Raw genomic sequence first — 14,935 nt, forward strand, 5'->3', positions numbered from 1 at the left:
TGTGTGTGTGTGTGTGTGTGTGTGTGTGTGTGTGTGTGTGTGTGTGTATATATATTGTCCTTGCATTTTTTCTTGTGTGACACACCTGAATGAAAGGCTCATTATGCGGGTCTTTGTCTTCTCAGATGAGAACCACCTAATTATTCATGAGGGGGTTGGGCCGTTCACACCCATTCGCATATTGCCTTTCCAAACAAAAAATGTTTTTCACAATTGAAAACAATCTATTGTTTTATGTGAATGAATAGGCAGGATGATTTTCAGATAATTTTGAAGCAAAAACTCTAGGCGACAACATCCATTAGTCAAAAGTCTTATGGACAGATATTTAGTATGTGTTTTGTGGCCTTATTTCAGAAACTTTAATTTTTAGTTTTTTCAATAACCATGCATAAACAATATTCTCTCAAAAATACAAACATGTACATACATGTTGCTCACATATTATGGTAGCCCTGTTTGTGCTAAATAGAGTGTAATTTCACCTATGCCATTAATATGTTTATAAGCAACTGAAAAAAGCACAAATGTCAGGGCATGTCAAAACATCTCAAGGACCCCAAAAACACCTTAGACCCCAGAGGGTTAAATACATCTTCATGCTTTTCTGGCATTATAAAAACTCTAAACTATTATTACTTTGAATATTCATTGATTTTAAAGGCGTTTTAAAGCTCTATAATAGTGCTCATAATAGTGATATATAATAGATTTATTTCTCAGAATAATGTGTTTACACAGAAAGGAGTGAGTGTATGCAATACAGCTGCAGCAGTAGTGACTGTGGAGAAACAGGATGAGCACGAGGAGAAGGATGACATGCACTAACAATAGGAGTCTGAGACTGGTGACAGTATTGCAATGTATAGAAACATAAAGCAACAGTCATTTCTATGAATATAAAGAGATTTTACTGAAAAGCACTAATAAATATTCATGTAAAAACAAGTGTTGTGCGCTGTACAGTTGCAAGTAGGTGAGCAAAAAGAGAGAATTCATCCGCAAACTGTTGATACTGATTGGCATTTTATCTTAGGTGTGGGTAGAAAAATCGACATAATCGTATCATGTCACGCCTGGCTAACTATTTATTGGAATGAAAAAATCTGTGTTTGCTAATAGGCTAGACAGTTGCTACACTACCAGATCTCTGTGGAAATAGGTTGAACGTCCTGGAGTTGGAGGTCTTTATGAGCAACGCAAATGCAAATAGCACATTATGCTCAATCAGAATCGCATTATGAAAATCAGCCTTGGAAGATCAGTGCACCTGATGTGTTTGTAAAAAGCTGGTGCTCAACATGGGACTCCCTGAGAAAAACAACAACTGTCTTTATGAATTGGGGTCAGAAAGTTCTGATATGGGTGTACAAAATGCGCTGTGAAATATCTGAAGCATGACGGAGAGGGCAACCCAGGACGAGAACTAACGAGAGGTCAGAGAAGAGTCTGTGCATGTGCTGCATGAAAGAATGTCACAGCAAATCTGACAAACACTAGAGAGAAAAGGTGACAGAGAAAGAGACAGAAGGAGAGAGAGAGAGAGAGATAGAGGTGGAGGTCATTTGTTCAGACTCACAGTGGAGAAGTTGTGGGCTCCACAGGGCTCTCCGCGGTACTTGCAGGCCAGTAGCATATCCTCCAGCTGGTGGCCCAGTCGGTCCATGAACTCCATGCTGGTGCCCTCGAAGCGCCGAGGAGGCAGGAAAAGACGGAAATCTGACAGCTTGCTAAACCATGCCCGCCTGTCATCTTGAAGCAGGTCCAGCACCAAGGGTTTGACCGTGCGGTTGGCCAGCAACAGTCCAAGCCAGTGACCCGCAAAGTACAGATCGCTCTTAGTGAGGTGGTTCAAACGAATGGGGTTATTGTTGCAGATGGTGACCGTGGGAAAAGCGAGTTCTCTCGCCCACTCTGTGTGGATTCTTGTGTGAGTGGGAAAGGCCAGCCAGTGAAGCAACCGATTCGAGGACCAGGAAACCAGAAGACCCAGACATGTACAGAATGCCAGCATCCAAAAGGCCCGGCGACTGAGTGAGTTTGACGGGGCACAGATGTGCCGCAATCCGTGGAGGCGAGTCCGCGCTAGGAGGGCCACGGTGAGGTGGGACAGATTGTCTCGTGGTGCTCCGGCTCGGGTGCGGCGACGACGGGCCCTGCCTTGGCCCGGCATGGGCGAGGCAGGGCGCAGACAGGGGCCTTCCAGAGCCATAAGGGCCCACAGGGCTGCTAGAGCAGCAGGGGGGACGCCTTCATCTCCCAGCCAGGCCTCCGCGGCCGGGGCCCTCATGGGGCTCCAGGAGCACAGAGAGAGCCACAACACTGATTTCCTGAATACTAATCTCACTTTTAGAGTCCAGCAAGTCACACACTATTGTAGCACATGCAAAACTACTCAAGGTTCAACTGAAGTGTACAATCCCAACTCTACTTTGATTTCCACTTTAATATCCTGTCAAATGTATGCAAACTTCATTACTGGATTGAATAAACACATTCACGCACAAACACACACACTGCTCCATAAGGTACACAACATTTATCATGTGTCTTCATACCCGCTGACAGCTCTCTATAAACCCTCAGGCAACATCCCCAGGCTATTTTCCTTGTTCCGTTCTCTTTCTAGATCTATTTCGCTCCCCTCCTCAGTCCATCTGGCCAGGGTGCCCAGACTTAGTCTGGGTTAGCAGACAGCCTGCAATCTGCATCTGAGATTCTCGCAGAATCTCCTGAAGTTCAGGCAAGTGAATCGGATCTTAATGAGAGAAAAAATTCAATAGATAAAAGACAGATTGTAAGAGAGAATAATGAAAAAGAGATGGATTGTGGAAGGCAACACCAGCTGAGTCACAAGAAAGAAGGATCTGGGAGAGTCTCCAGGCAGGCTGTCCTGTTGGTAAAATGGACCTTTTCCACAATCTCTGGAGAGAGGGTTTCCTGAACACTAGCTACAACTGACCCCACAGCCCCATGATCACACTCTTCTTGTCTTTTTATCTCTTTTTCTCTGGCTTTGACAGTGATACTGTACTGACTTTTCGCCTTCCCATTTCTCTGTGTCTCTGTCCTCAACAATGGGGGCACATGGCCAAAAGCCTGGTGTTACAGAGGTCGTACTTCGTGCTAGTTCACACACACATACGCACACACACACTGACTCTTGCCTGTAGGAGGGCTGAATGCCGCTGATGTGGAATCTGTTCTGACATGGTCCGAATTCAGCAGCTCACTCTCTCTCTCTCTCCTTCCCTTTTCCCATCCTTCTTTTAGACTGATACGGCATCCTTGATCTTCTTCTCCTTTGTTTTTCCTTTGCTAAAAATATCCATTCCCGGAAAATGTAATTCCTCAATTTGCATCCATGTCCCTCCTCTTTACTCTGTCAATCAAAGCATGCTTGCTCCTCCCCCTGCCTCTCGCGCGCCTCCTCTTGTCCTTTATCGTTGTCTGGACGGATTCACTACTGCCTCTTTGGCCGCTCGAAAGAGAGAGAGCGCAAGCGAGCGACAGAAGCTGCTCAGCATGTGAGACTTTGCTTGCCTTTGCACTGTTTAAATGTTCTGCTGTTGCTGCCACGGCACTCTCGCCTTCCCTTTCGCGCTCTGTCGGTCTGTTCGCTCAGCATTCCTCTCCTCCTCCTGGGTCACTCTATCTATTCACTCCTCCTTCTGCTCTGTCGTTTCTGTTCTCTCCGCACTCCTCCGTGTCCACACAGTCAGTGCCTGGCTCACCCTGTGCCAGCTCTCTCTCTCACTTGCTTACTCTCTCTCTCTCTCTCTCTCTCTCTCTCTCTCTCTGACTCTCTCTCTCTCTCTCTCTCTCTCTCTCTCTCTCTCTCTCTCTCTCTCTCTTTATTTGCCTCTATATTTTGTTCACTGCCTGCTTCCTTGAACAAGGCTGAAAATAAACAAAAGAGTCGCTCTAATGTTTCTCTTCATATGCTTGTTAAAATGTAAAATGGTGTCCTGTGTGTGAGCGTGTAGGAGGGTTGCTTTTGTGTAGGAAGAAAAGCCAAAAGAGCTCACTGGTGTCCCACACTTCCACTTCCTCACACTTATATTCTACAGTATGTCACGTCTTTTTCTGTATTTTACACACCTGGTCCTTTTCTCTCTTTGCAAGCTACACAAATGTGCCAACAATTATTTTTTTAAATAAAAGATTTTGGCCAAAACCCTTTTTCTTGCATGACTGAAACGTTAATTATTTAAGATTTGCATGACAGTGAGGAGAATGTTGTCCAATGGTACTTTCTGTGCCCTATACACCAGCTCACGACACAACCAACTAGGTGTGCAAGAGAAGTTTATTTATTCATAATCACTCAACTTCTCATTCTTAGATTGAAAAAAAAAGGGTAACGCTTTAGATTACAGCCCGGAAAGTACTGCGTAACTAAAGCGATTATACAGTGTAACTTTTGGTAATTATAGTGTACCTATAAAAGTACTTACATGTAAGTATAAGGGAACAATATGTAAAGTTTGGGGAATAAAGGGGTAACAACCAGGAGAATAAAAAATAAATTTATACTGTAAGTATTATAGAACTAAGGGGTACTTATTCTACTATTATGATACAACAATCTTGCATTTGAGAGCAATTTAGCAAGAACATACCTTTTTGTAATAATGGTGAACCTATACATACTGTATAGGCTTTTTAAAAAGTACAGGGTACATATCTATGCATTTATACAGTAATCTTTTTTAACAAAAGTGCACTGAAACCTAAACCTATTGCAACTTTTGCTTAAATATTAGGGAAAGATACTTGTTTTATGTAGTTGTGCTTGTTACCCTCTTGTTACTAGTTACAGGGTAAGTACCATAAAAATACATACACAATCTTATAGCACTGACTCGGAAACCTTTATTTGTAAAACAACTTAATTTAAAACAGATTTACAACACTTTTTTGTTTAAAACTGCTTTTTTAAATCAACAATTCATTTCAAATGCTTAAGTCTTGACAGAAAGTAGCACATTTTGTCCCCCCTTTTTTCTCTTGCTCTTTTCCTTTTTGTTTCTCTTCTTCTTTTTCTTTCTTTCCACTGATGAATCTGAAGAAGAAATCATGTCTCTTGCTATTCTGTATTATTTATTAAAAGAAAATGCAGTACACCCAGAAATATATCCTCACCATTTACTTATCTTTTACCCTCATGCCATCCAAGATGTACTGTATATGACTTTTCGGTAACGCTCCCTTTTACAGTACAGTACTTACGTGTACTTACAGTGTACTTACCTAGAAAGTACTGGCTAATATAAGGTAAGTACATGGGTTAGGGGTAGGTTTAGGGGTAGGTTCAGGGTTAGTACCTAGTTATTACCCAGTAATTGTAATTACTATAATAAGTACATGTACATGGGTAACAGGACTGTAAAAGGAAGCGTTACCCGACTTTCCTACTTCAGATTAACACAAATTAAGGTTTTTAGAAAAATAAAAAATACATCTCTGTGGATACATATAATGCAAGTTTCAACTTGTTTATAAAAGTTAGAGCATCAAACAGCATATACTGCTATAACTGTAGTAATCCATACAACCCCAATGGATGGATCAATGTCTTCCGAAGGGAAACGATAAGTGTTCGTAAGAAAAATTACAATATTTTAAACTTTTTAAAATGTAGACTATCGCTTCGGACCAACTGTAATAAGTTGTTTTTCAAATAAAGGTTTCCGAGTTAGTGATATTAGATTGTGTGTAAGTATTTTTATTGTACTTACCCTGTAAATACACGGAAGAAGAGGGTAACAAGCACCACTTTAATTTATGGCCCGTAATGTCACACTTACCCTGTAACTACATGAAACAAGAGGGTAACAAGCACCACTTACATGGAACTAGTGTTGCTTTCGTCAACGAAAATTATGACTAAATGTCATCGTCAACGAACCTTTATCACGTGACGAAAACGAGACGAGACGCAACGTAAATCCTGGTCATGTGACGATGACTATAATTAAATGTATAATGCATTTTCGTTGACCAAAACGAGACGAGATTAGAGCGTCTTCCGTGTCTGGAATGGATGTATTCTTGAGTCTATAAGGTAACAATAATATAATAAGAGAACTATAAGAAGATAAGATTGTTTGAAATGGGTTTGGCTAAAAGAACATTTTGGTTTCGTCTATACTACTAGGTACTTATACTATATTGACTGGGTTAAATAGAATTGCATTACTAAAAAGAGACTAAAATACAATTTGCATTGACTAAAACTAGACTAAAATGTCATCAGTTTTCGTCGACTAAAACTAGACTAGACTAAAAAGAGTATGAACGTGACTAAAACTAATAAAAACTAAAATGACAGCTTGACACAAAGACAAGACTAAAACTAAAATTAAAGCAGGCTGCCAAAAACAACACGGAACAAGAGTATATTTCCCAGTATAAAAAAAAAATTGCAATCGTTTTAGCTTTACTTGCCTTGAAACATGAAAAAAAAAGTAAGATTGTATCATAATAGTAGAATAAGTACCCCTTAGTTCTATAATACTTACAGTATAAATATTTTTTTCATTCTCCTGGTTGTTTTCCCTTTATTTCCCAAACTTTACATAATGTTCCCTTACTTACAAAGTACTTTTTAGGTACACTATAATTACCAAAAGTTACGTTGTAAATTCATCTTAATTACGCAGTACTTTCCAGGCTGTAATCTAAAGCGTTACCAAAAAAAGTATACCTAAAAATGATTCCTAGGGCCCTATTTTAACGATCTAAGCACATGGTCTAAAGCGTCCGGCACAAGTGCACTTAGGGTGTGTCCGAATCCACTTTTGCTAGTTTAACGACGGGAAAAACTTGCACTGTTATAATGCAATACAATTATTTATACAATAAACAAAAAGTAAAAAAATTTGACTGTGTTAAAATCACAAATGATCGAGTAAACAAAATTCCGCGATTTACATGGCGGAATTTGCAACCGGAAATACCTAACGCTTCTCCAGAGAGAAAACGGTTCTGCTCGTTTGCAAGGCTAAAGCGCGCAAGCAGACCATCTACGGGACATGCCGAATTCCACTATATGTACACAATATTAATCTTTTACATTGTAATCCTTTTATTTTTAATATTTGGCATGTTTGTGTGCTGCTGCACGTCCCTGTGTGTGTAATAAGCGATTGTGTCCTTTAATTAACAAAAAAATAGTGCGTCATTGACTTAAGACCAGGTTTCAGTTGGTCAATGTTTATTTGGCGCAGTCTATTTCAGTTGCCTTAAAATAGAAACGCGCCAACAATGCACCCGAACACACCACGTTTTCAAACCAGCACGCCCATGGGCGAACAATTATTCCAATTATAACAATTATTTTATATTCTATTATGCTATTTAAACAACGTGGTGCATGACGTGAAAATGATAACTGCTTTGGGCTGAAACTAGCATAAAACACTTGGGTCATGCCTGGTGCCACATTGCGCCAGGTGTATGATAAGGCCCCAACAGTTAAATGCTTACAAAAACAAAACAAAAAATCAAATATTTAAATGAACTTATTTTGATGAACTTAAATATTTAAATACATTTAGGTTTCAGGGTTTAGGTTACACCAGGAAAATATAATTTAATGGTCAAATTAGATACAAACACCTCCTTAAAGCTGCAGTCCGTAGTTTTTTTTTGGGTTAAAAATTATCCAAAATACATTTTTGAGAAAATACATAACCAGTCAGTGTTCAAAACTCTCTGCTTGCCTTAGCTCGATTCAAAGCGGTAAGCTTGTAATAATGTTTTTAATTCCAGTGGTACTGGTGGATTTCCGCGGGAGATTTGAGCATGTCTTTGCATCATTAAGTCACATCTGTACACATAAAGAAGGAGTCAGATGTCAGAACCACAACAAAAGTGGATGTTACTTGTTCAGATGACATTTTCCGGTGAAAATTATTATGTTGGTCATACTTCCAAAAAGAATAATCTGTGATTCTGAATGCCAGTATCCACACCGTCGCGGTGACTGACAGCCTCACAGTCTCCTCAAACATTGTGTTCATCCGCGCTGTGCTGTGTTGAAGTACAACTCACGTTAAGTTGATAATTCCGCGAATGACTGCAATTTTTTTCCGCGAATGACTGCAGATTTCGAACAGAGATGGCGACAAAGAGGAAAAACTGCGGACTGCAGCTTTAAGGTAACAATAGCACCACTTTTTACAGTGTATTAACTCTCACTCACTTCATCTTCACACATATGCAGGTTCCAAATGACCAGTCAGAGTCTTTGCCACATAAGTGGCAGTCACAGATCACCAAATATTTAGAGAGTGACAGATGGAGTGAGGGTTGGATGGAAGTTTATCTTTAATCACAAACTGAATACATCACACACATTTTGACGCATCACATCATTCTCCTGAAATCTTTCACTAATTAGCCAATTATCCATTTGTGTTTTTGTTATTTGCAAGTATTGCATTTTAAAAAAAGAGAGAGAGAGAAAGAAAAAATCCAATTAAAAAAAATGTATATTTAACCAAAGCTGCCTTCTCAGTTAGATATAATTAATGAAGATGCTTTTGTAAGGCACATGGGCTCTGTACATGTAAATGAGTCATTGGGAGATATAAATTGAATATTGATGCCATACAGCACAGTCTAGTGACAAATAAGGGATTTCTTAGAAGAATACTTGACCCCAAAATTAATTTTCTCACCTTGAACAATGTAAATCTGTATGATTGTCTTGTGAGATATTTTTACTCACCCCAATGCCATCCAAGATGTGTTTCTTTCATGTGTTTCTTTCTTCAGATGATTTTGAAGTTGGAGGAGAAAACGGGAGAAAATAAGATGGAATTTTTCGTCCTTTCCTTGCTTTTTGAACCGGAGTACACAGACAACTAACTTAGATAGATGACTTGACGCGTGACGTTTCCAACGTGATGACGTATTCCCTAGCGCGTCGCAGACCCAAATAGAGGTCTCTGCAGACGGTAAGGAGCTACCAGATCAAGGGGCGAGGCCATAAACAGAGGGGCGTTTTCAACCGCGTTTCCTGATTTGCCCACGTCACAGTGTGGGTAGGTCTTAGGGGTGGGGTCGGGAGAAGGGCATCATTTTCATTGCATGATTTATAAACACCCACCAGTGTGAAAACACCCACAAATTTAGAAACACCCACTTTTGTTCCGCAGAGACCTCCTACTCCGCAGACCAGCACAAGACGAACAATTGTGGTTAAAAAGTGTTTATTTTTTTTAGAAAATGAACGATCGTTTCGCTAGATAAGACCCTATTCCTCAGCTGGGAACGTGCAAAGCCCTTTGAAGCACTTCATAGCCCTATGCAACTGCATTGATTTGGACTTCAACAATTTGGTTGCGCTTGAAGTCCATTGTGTGGAGAAAAATCCTGAAATGTTTTCCTCAAAAAACTTAATTTCTTTTCCACTGAAGAAAGAAAGACATGAACATCTTGGATGGCATTTGGGTGAGTAAATTATCAGGAAATTTTCATTTTGAGGTGAACTAATCCTTTAACAATTCACTGGATAGGAAGAGTTTCAAACAATTATAAAACTCTCTCTGTTCATCACAGAAACCTGTTTTTTCAGAGGATTTGGAATGTAGCACATTAATCACAGCTATGGATCTCCAACATATTTAATGCCTTTGTTTCTTGAAACAAAATCATTCCGGTTTGGAACAATATTAATAAATGATGACGATTTCCATTTTTGTTTTTTCCAGTTCTTCATTATAGGCCTACTAGCAAATACATTTGTATCATATTATGTAGTTCTAGCTATAAACCAGAAGGAATAAAGTTGAGACTGCTTGAGATTTATAGCTTTATATGCAAAATGTAGTTCTTTATCTATATTGCATTAATAGCCTCAGTTGTATGTATTTTTTATAAGACCTACTACAATTACTATAAATGTGATTTATAATTCATTGGTAAGACTTGGAGAGCTAAAGTCAGATTCATGACTTTACTGAAACCTTGTAACTTGGGAAGGTGACTTGAAGGTTCAGACCTGGGGCTTGACTTTGTCTTCTAAAACATTGTCTTGGACCTGTCTGACAAATGTCTGGCTGTTCTTTGAGGCACTACCTTATAGTAGAAAGAAAAAAATATTAAAATGATTTGTGCATAAAAGGTCATTCTAATACCAAGCAGCAAAAAAAGAGGAGAAATTGGCAATGATGTAAGGCCAGCGGTGAACTGGTGCGCAGCCTCACATAAAACACATTTTAATTCATTTCAACAGGACAGAGATTCATATTCTCTTCATTCTCCTCATAACACAAGTATAATCTACAACTTCAGTCTGGAGCCCTTCAGCCATTACTTATCAGTTAGCATCACATTTCCCCTAGGATCTCATATCCTCTATGTATTCAAGCAGCCTGGACATCAGTGAATCTATTAACTGCTGCATGATTCAGTTTCAGTACAATATAGAACTTTTGCATCTGGATTGTGTTTTTCATCCTTATAAAACTGTGCTAAGTACAATAAAAAGGACAGAAGAATACTTTAGCCTATTATATAAATTTCCCCAGTATGTGGGGCGTTTAATTTCACAGCAAGCATGCAACTGATTTTACTATGCTTTCTTTCAGACAGATGCTTTATTGAGTGCTCATATGATCTCAGCATGAAACGAGCCCTTCAATGTGATCCCTTATCTTATCATATTAACAAACAGAAGTGAGTACAAAAGAACATGAACACACACGTGCAGCGACTGGAATAAACAGACTTCTTTAACACAGCATGCCATCTCAAAGAAATAAATAGCTTACAGACTTATATGTGAAAAGCATAGATCTAAACACAATGGCGTCAGTTACAGTGCATACGATGTCACACTATTGCTATACACTGCAACTATGACTGACCCAGAAGTATCCTTCCCATTTATTTTCTTCAAAATATTCTTCAATAAAGATCTCAACCAAATCAATCTGCACAGAGATTAACCAAAACATTTCAACATGATATGAATCAACAACAACAAAAAGTATTAAAAATACAAGTAAATGTTTAATTTTAAGTACTTTTTACAGTTGTATCAATAGAAGTATATACCGGTACTACTGTTTAAAATGTCTGAGCTCATGGTAGGACTGTGTTCAATAGTTTATACTAAAAATATATTTATTTGTGGAAATTTTAAATGGGATTTTCCAAGACCCAAAGCTCTGCTCACTGTCGTCCTGAATCAAAAAAAAAAGAAAAGAAAAAAAATTCCTGTGCATGTGAATATAAACTTCTCAGCTTTACAATCTATTTTTACCGAGAGCCATGTTCACACTTCACATATTCACAGTCACTGCCTATAAACAAACAAGCAAACAGAACAACTGTATATGAAGTATTACTGAAATATCACTGAATTATAGATACTGTAGATGCACACACACCGATCTTAAATCTGTAAGATGTATGTATTTCTCTTAAATGGTGTTCCCACGTGCTAAAGTGATGAATCGCTTTATTGATCCAGCTAATCCAGCTGTAATTAGGCAAATTAGTCTAAGAAATGACAATATCTGCCTCGACCCTTTCCACCCCAAAATGGCTTATCATAGAGAAGTTGGTGTTTCTGCATCACTTGGGGTGATCACATGAGCAAATGGTCATCAATTGTAGAATGGGAGCAGGTGAGGGACATGTCTCAACTTCATTAACATACAGACCACAGCTGTTACAACAGGAGCAACTTTTACATTAGGGGTGGTAAACTGTCACGGGATAAAAGGTTTGCGATTTGGATGTTCGGGGTTCATTCCAACTCTGTTGAACCCTCTGTTGCTACTGTACATGTACTTTGTCACTGCTGCGCTGCAGATCTTGATGTACTCATCATTTTTTCTTACATTAGGTAACACCCACCACCCCCTTTTTTTCTTTTTCTTTTTTTGTTAATGTTCTCAAAAATAATGAAACTTTTTTTTGTTCTTACAAATTTGGACTGTGATCCGAATGGACCCCAATGAAAATTTATAGCGTGTTTAAGTCAATTTACAATTTAAGCGATTTTAAACTATTTAAATGCAAAAAAAAAACATGAAAGAGAAATTAATTTGAACACAGAATTCAATTAAATTCTCTTTCATGCCTCTGTGCTTGAATGGACACGTACACACAAAATTATCTCAACATACCCGTATCTGCGAATATACTCGTAAACACAGTCGGTTATGCCTTAAATGAGTGTCAACATTTAGAAAGAAAACGGATGTGTATCTATATATTGGATGTGTGCCTTGGGTCTTAAAGTGATGCAGCTGCTGTCTGTCATTAATGTTAATCAAACAACAAAAGAGAAAATCACGTGTGTAGCTTTAATAAAGATAAATTACTTTATACAGTGAAGACTATCCAGTGTTATTTTACATTTGGTTATTTAATTTCTGTATCTGGATAGTAGACCTACCTGAAAAAGCACTGTTTCATAATTACATAATTTGTATCTTTGTTCTATTTATCTATGCTTGCAATTTGTTCTTATTTTATTACTGACTGCTCCCTTGTTTTTAATAATGTTTGAACTTTATTAGTTAGGCTAATAACTTTTTCTGTGGTATCAAAGTACTTAAAGTGTTCTTGAAGTAATAAATGGAAAGCAAATTTGTATTATTTTATTTGCAGTTATATTTGTTTACCTCTCACTCACAAGTTTTTGCTGATCTGAAAAACTGACCCATGACTCAAAAACTACAATATGAACATAATATGGGTAGAGGACAAACAAAATCATTAGCTCAAAGCAACAAATTTAAATATATATATATTTAATTTTTTATATATATATATATATATATAATTAAATATATATATATTTAAATTTGTTGCTTTGAGCTAATGATTTTAAATATATATATATATATATATATATATATATATATATATATATATATATATATATATATATATATATATTTAAAATCATTAGCTCAAAGCAACAAATTTAAATATATATATATATATATATATATATATATATATATATATATATATATATATTTAAATTTGTTGCTTTGAGCTAATGCTTTTGTTTGTCCTCTACCCATATTATGTTCATATTGTAGTTTTTGAGTCATGGGTCAGTTTTTCAGATCAGCAAAAACTTGTGAGTGAGAGGTAAATTAGGGAGGATAAATCAGTGCAACTGACTATGACTACATCCTGACTTCTCTTGAATTGTATTATATATATATATACAGTGCCCTCCACAATTATTGGCACCCCTGTTTAAGATGTGGTTGAGGACTTCTAAAAATTGTCCTTTTTTTAAAAACAACATAGAACCCAAAAGCAAAAAAAGAGAAAAATCCAACCTTTTATTCAAGTATTTACTCTGGTGGTAAAAAAAAAATCACACATTTAAAAAAAAAAAAAAACTTGAAATCATGTGTCCCACAATCATTGGCACCCCTAACAATTCCGCTGAAAAATTGAATTGTTTTTTTTTTAAATATATTTTTCTGTACTTGCTAAAGTTGGTCAGGGTCTCTAGGAATTTTAATTAGTAATTCATGACTTCCTGTTTCCCTGGGTATAAAATGACGTGACGACGTAATTCTCTTACCCATTTGTCAACATGGCAAAGAAAGGAGAACACACCATTCAAGTAAGGCAGATGTGTGTCGACCTTCATAAGTCAGGCAATGGCTACAAGACAATAGCCACTCGCCTTAACTTGCCCGTATCTACAGTCAGAGGAATCATTAAGAAGTTTAAAACAACTGGAACAGTGACAAACAAGGCTGGAAGAGGTCCCAAGTTTATCTTGCCACAATGCACAGTGAGGAGGATGGTAAGAGAAGTAAAAAAAAGTCCTAAGCTCACTGTCACAGAATTGCATCAAAGAGTGGCATCTTGGGGTCACAAAGTCTCCAAAACAACCATCAGACTTGCCAACAAGCTGTTTGGGAGGCATGCAAGGAAAAAGCCTTTTCTCACTAACACTCACAAACGTAAACGTCTGGAGTTTGCTAAGCGGCACTGGGACTTCAACTGGGATCGTGTGCTTTGGTCAGATGAGACTAAGATTGAGCTTTTTGGCAACAAACACTCTAAGTGGGTCTGGCGTAAAACAAAAGATGAGTATGCCGAAAAGAACCTCATGCCCACCGTGAAGTATGGTGGAGGATCTGTGATGCTGTGGGCCTGTTTCTCTTCCAAAGGCCCTGGGAACCTTGTTAGGGTGCGTGGCATTATGAAAGCTTTGAACTACCAGGACATTTTAAATAAAAACCTGATGGGCTCTGCCAGAAAGCTGAAGATGGGTCGTCATTGGGTCTTTCAGCAGGATAATGATCCAAAACATGTGGCAAAATCTACATAAAAAATGGTTCAGCAGTCACAACCTCAAGGCCCTCCCATGGCCATCTCAGTCCCCAGACCTCAACCCAATCGAAAACCTGTGGGGCGAGCTGAAGAGGAGAGTGCATAAGAGAGGACCCAGGACACTGGATGATCTAGAAAGATTGTGCAAAGAAGAATGGTCAAAGATCCCTCTCTCTGTGTTCTCCAATCTTGTGAAATGTTATAGGAGGAGATTAAGTGCTGTCTTGTTGGCAAAAGGGGGTTGTACAAACTATTAACATCAGGGGTGCCAATAATTGTGGGACACATGATTTCAAGTTTTTTTTTTTTTAAATGTGTGATTTTTTTTTTACCACCAAAGTAATATACTTGAATAAAAGGTTGGATTTTTCTCTTTTTTTGCATTTGGGTTCTATGTTGTTTAAAAAAAAAAAGGAGAATTTTTAGAAGTCCTCGACCACATCTTAAACAGGGGTGCCAATAATTGTGGAGGACACTGTATATATATATATATATATATATATAATACAATTCAAGAGAAGTCAATAGGAAGTCCCCACACATCATGTCTTCTTTTTGACGACATCCAAGCCTGTCTTGTGTTTGTGATCTCAATAAT

At 38.0% G+C, this 14,935-nt stretch overlaps 1 protein-coding gene across 1 annotated transcript; it reads right to left on the bottom strand.

Annotated features, from left to right (window-relative positions):
* Positions 1–1,561: 1,561 nt before the first annotated feature.
* On the bottom strand, positions 1,562–2,833 carry LOC130076091 (acid-sensing ion channel 2-like). The gene has a single exon (XM_056241028.1). The coding sequence runs from the start codon at positions 2,288–2,290 to the stop codon at positions 1,562–1,564; it is 729 nt and encodes a 242-aa protein (XP_056097003.1). The 5' UTR covers positions 2,291–2,833.
* Positions 2,834–14,935: the final 12,102 nt, after the last annotated feature.

This window comes from Rhinichthys klamathensis, unplaced genomic scaffold (genome assembly GCF_029890125.1).
Source record: "Rhinichthys klamathensis goyatoka isolate OS25496 unplaced genomic scaffold, OSU_Roscu_1.1 h1tg000626l_1, whole genome shotgun sequence".
Taxonomy (NCBI): domain Eukaryota; kingdom Metazoa; phylum Chordata; class Actinopteri; order Cypriniformes; family Leuciscidae; genus Rhinichthys; species Rhinichthys klamathensis.

What these genes read in the sequence shown, in the direction of transcription:
- LOC130076091 (XM_056241028.1), bottom strand. Translation starts at nt 2,290, where the DNA reads ATGAGGGCCCCGGCCGCGGAGGCCTGGCTGGGAGATGAAGGCGTCCCC.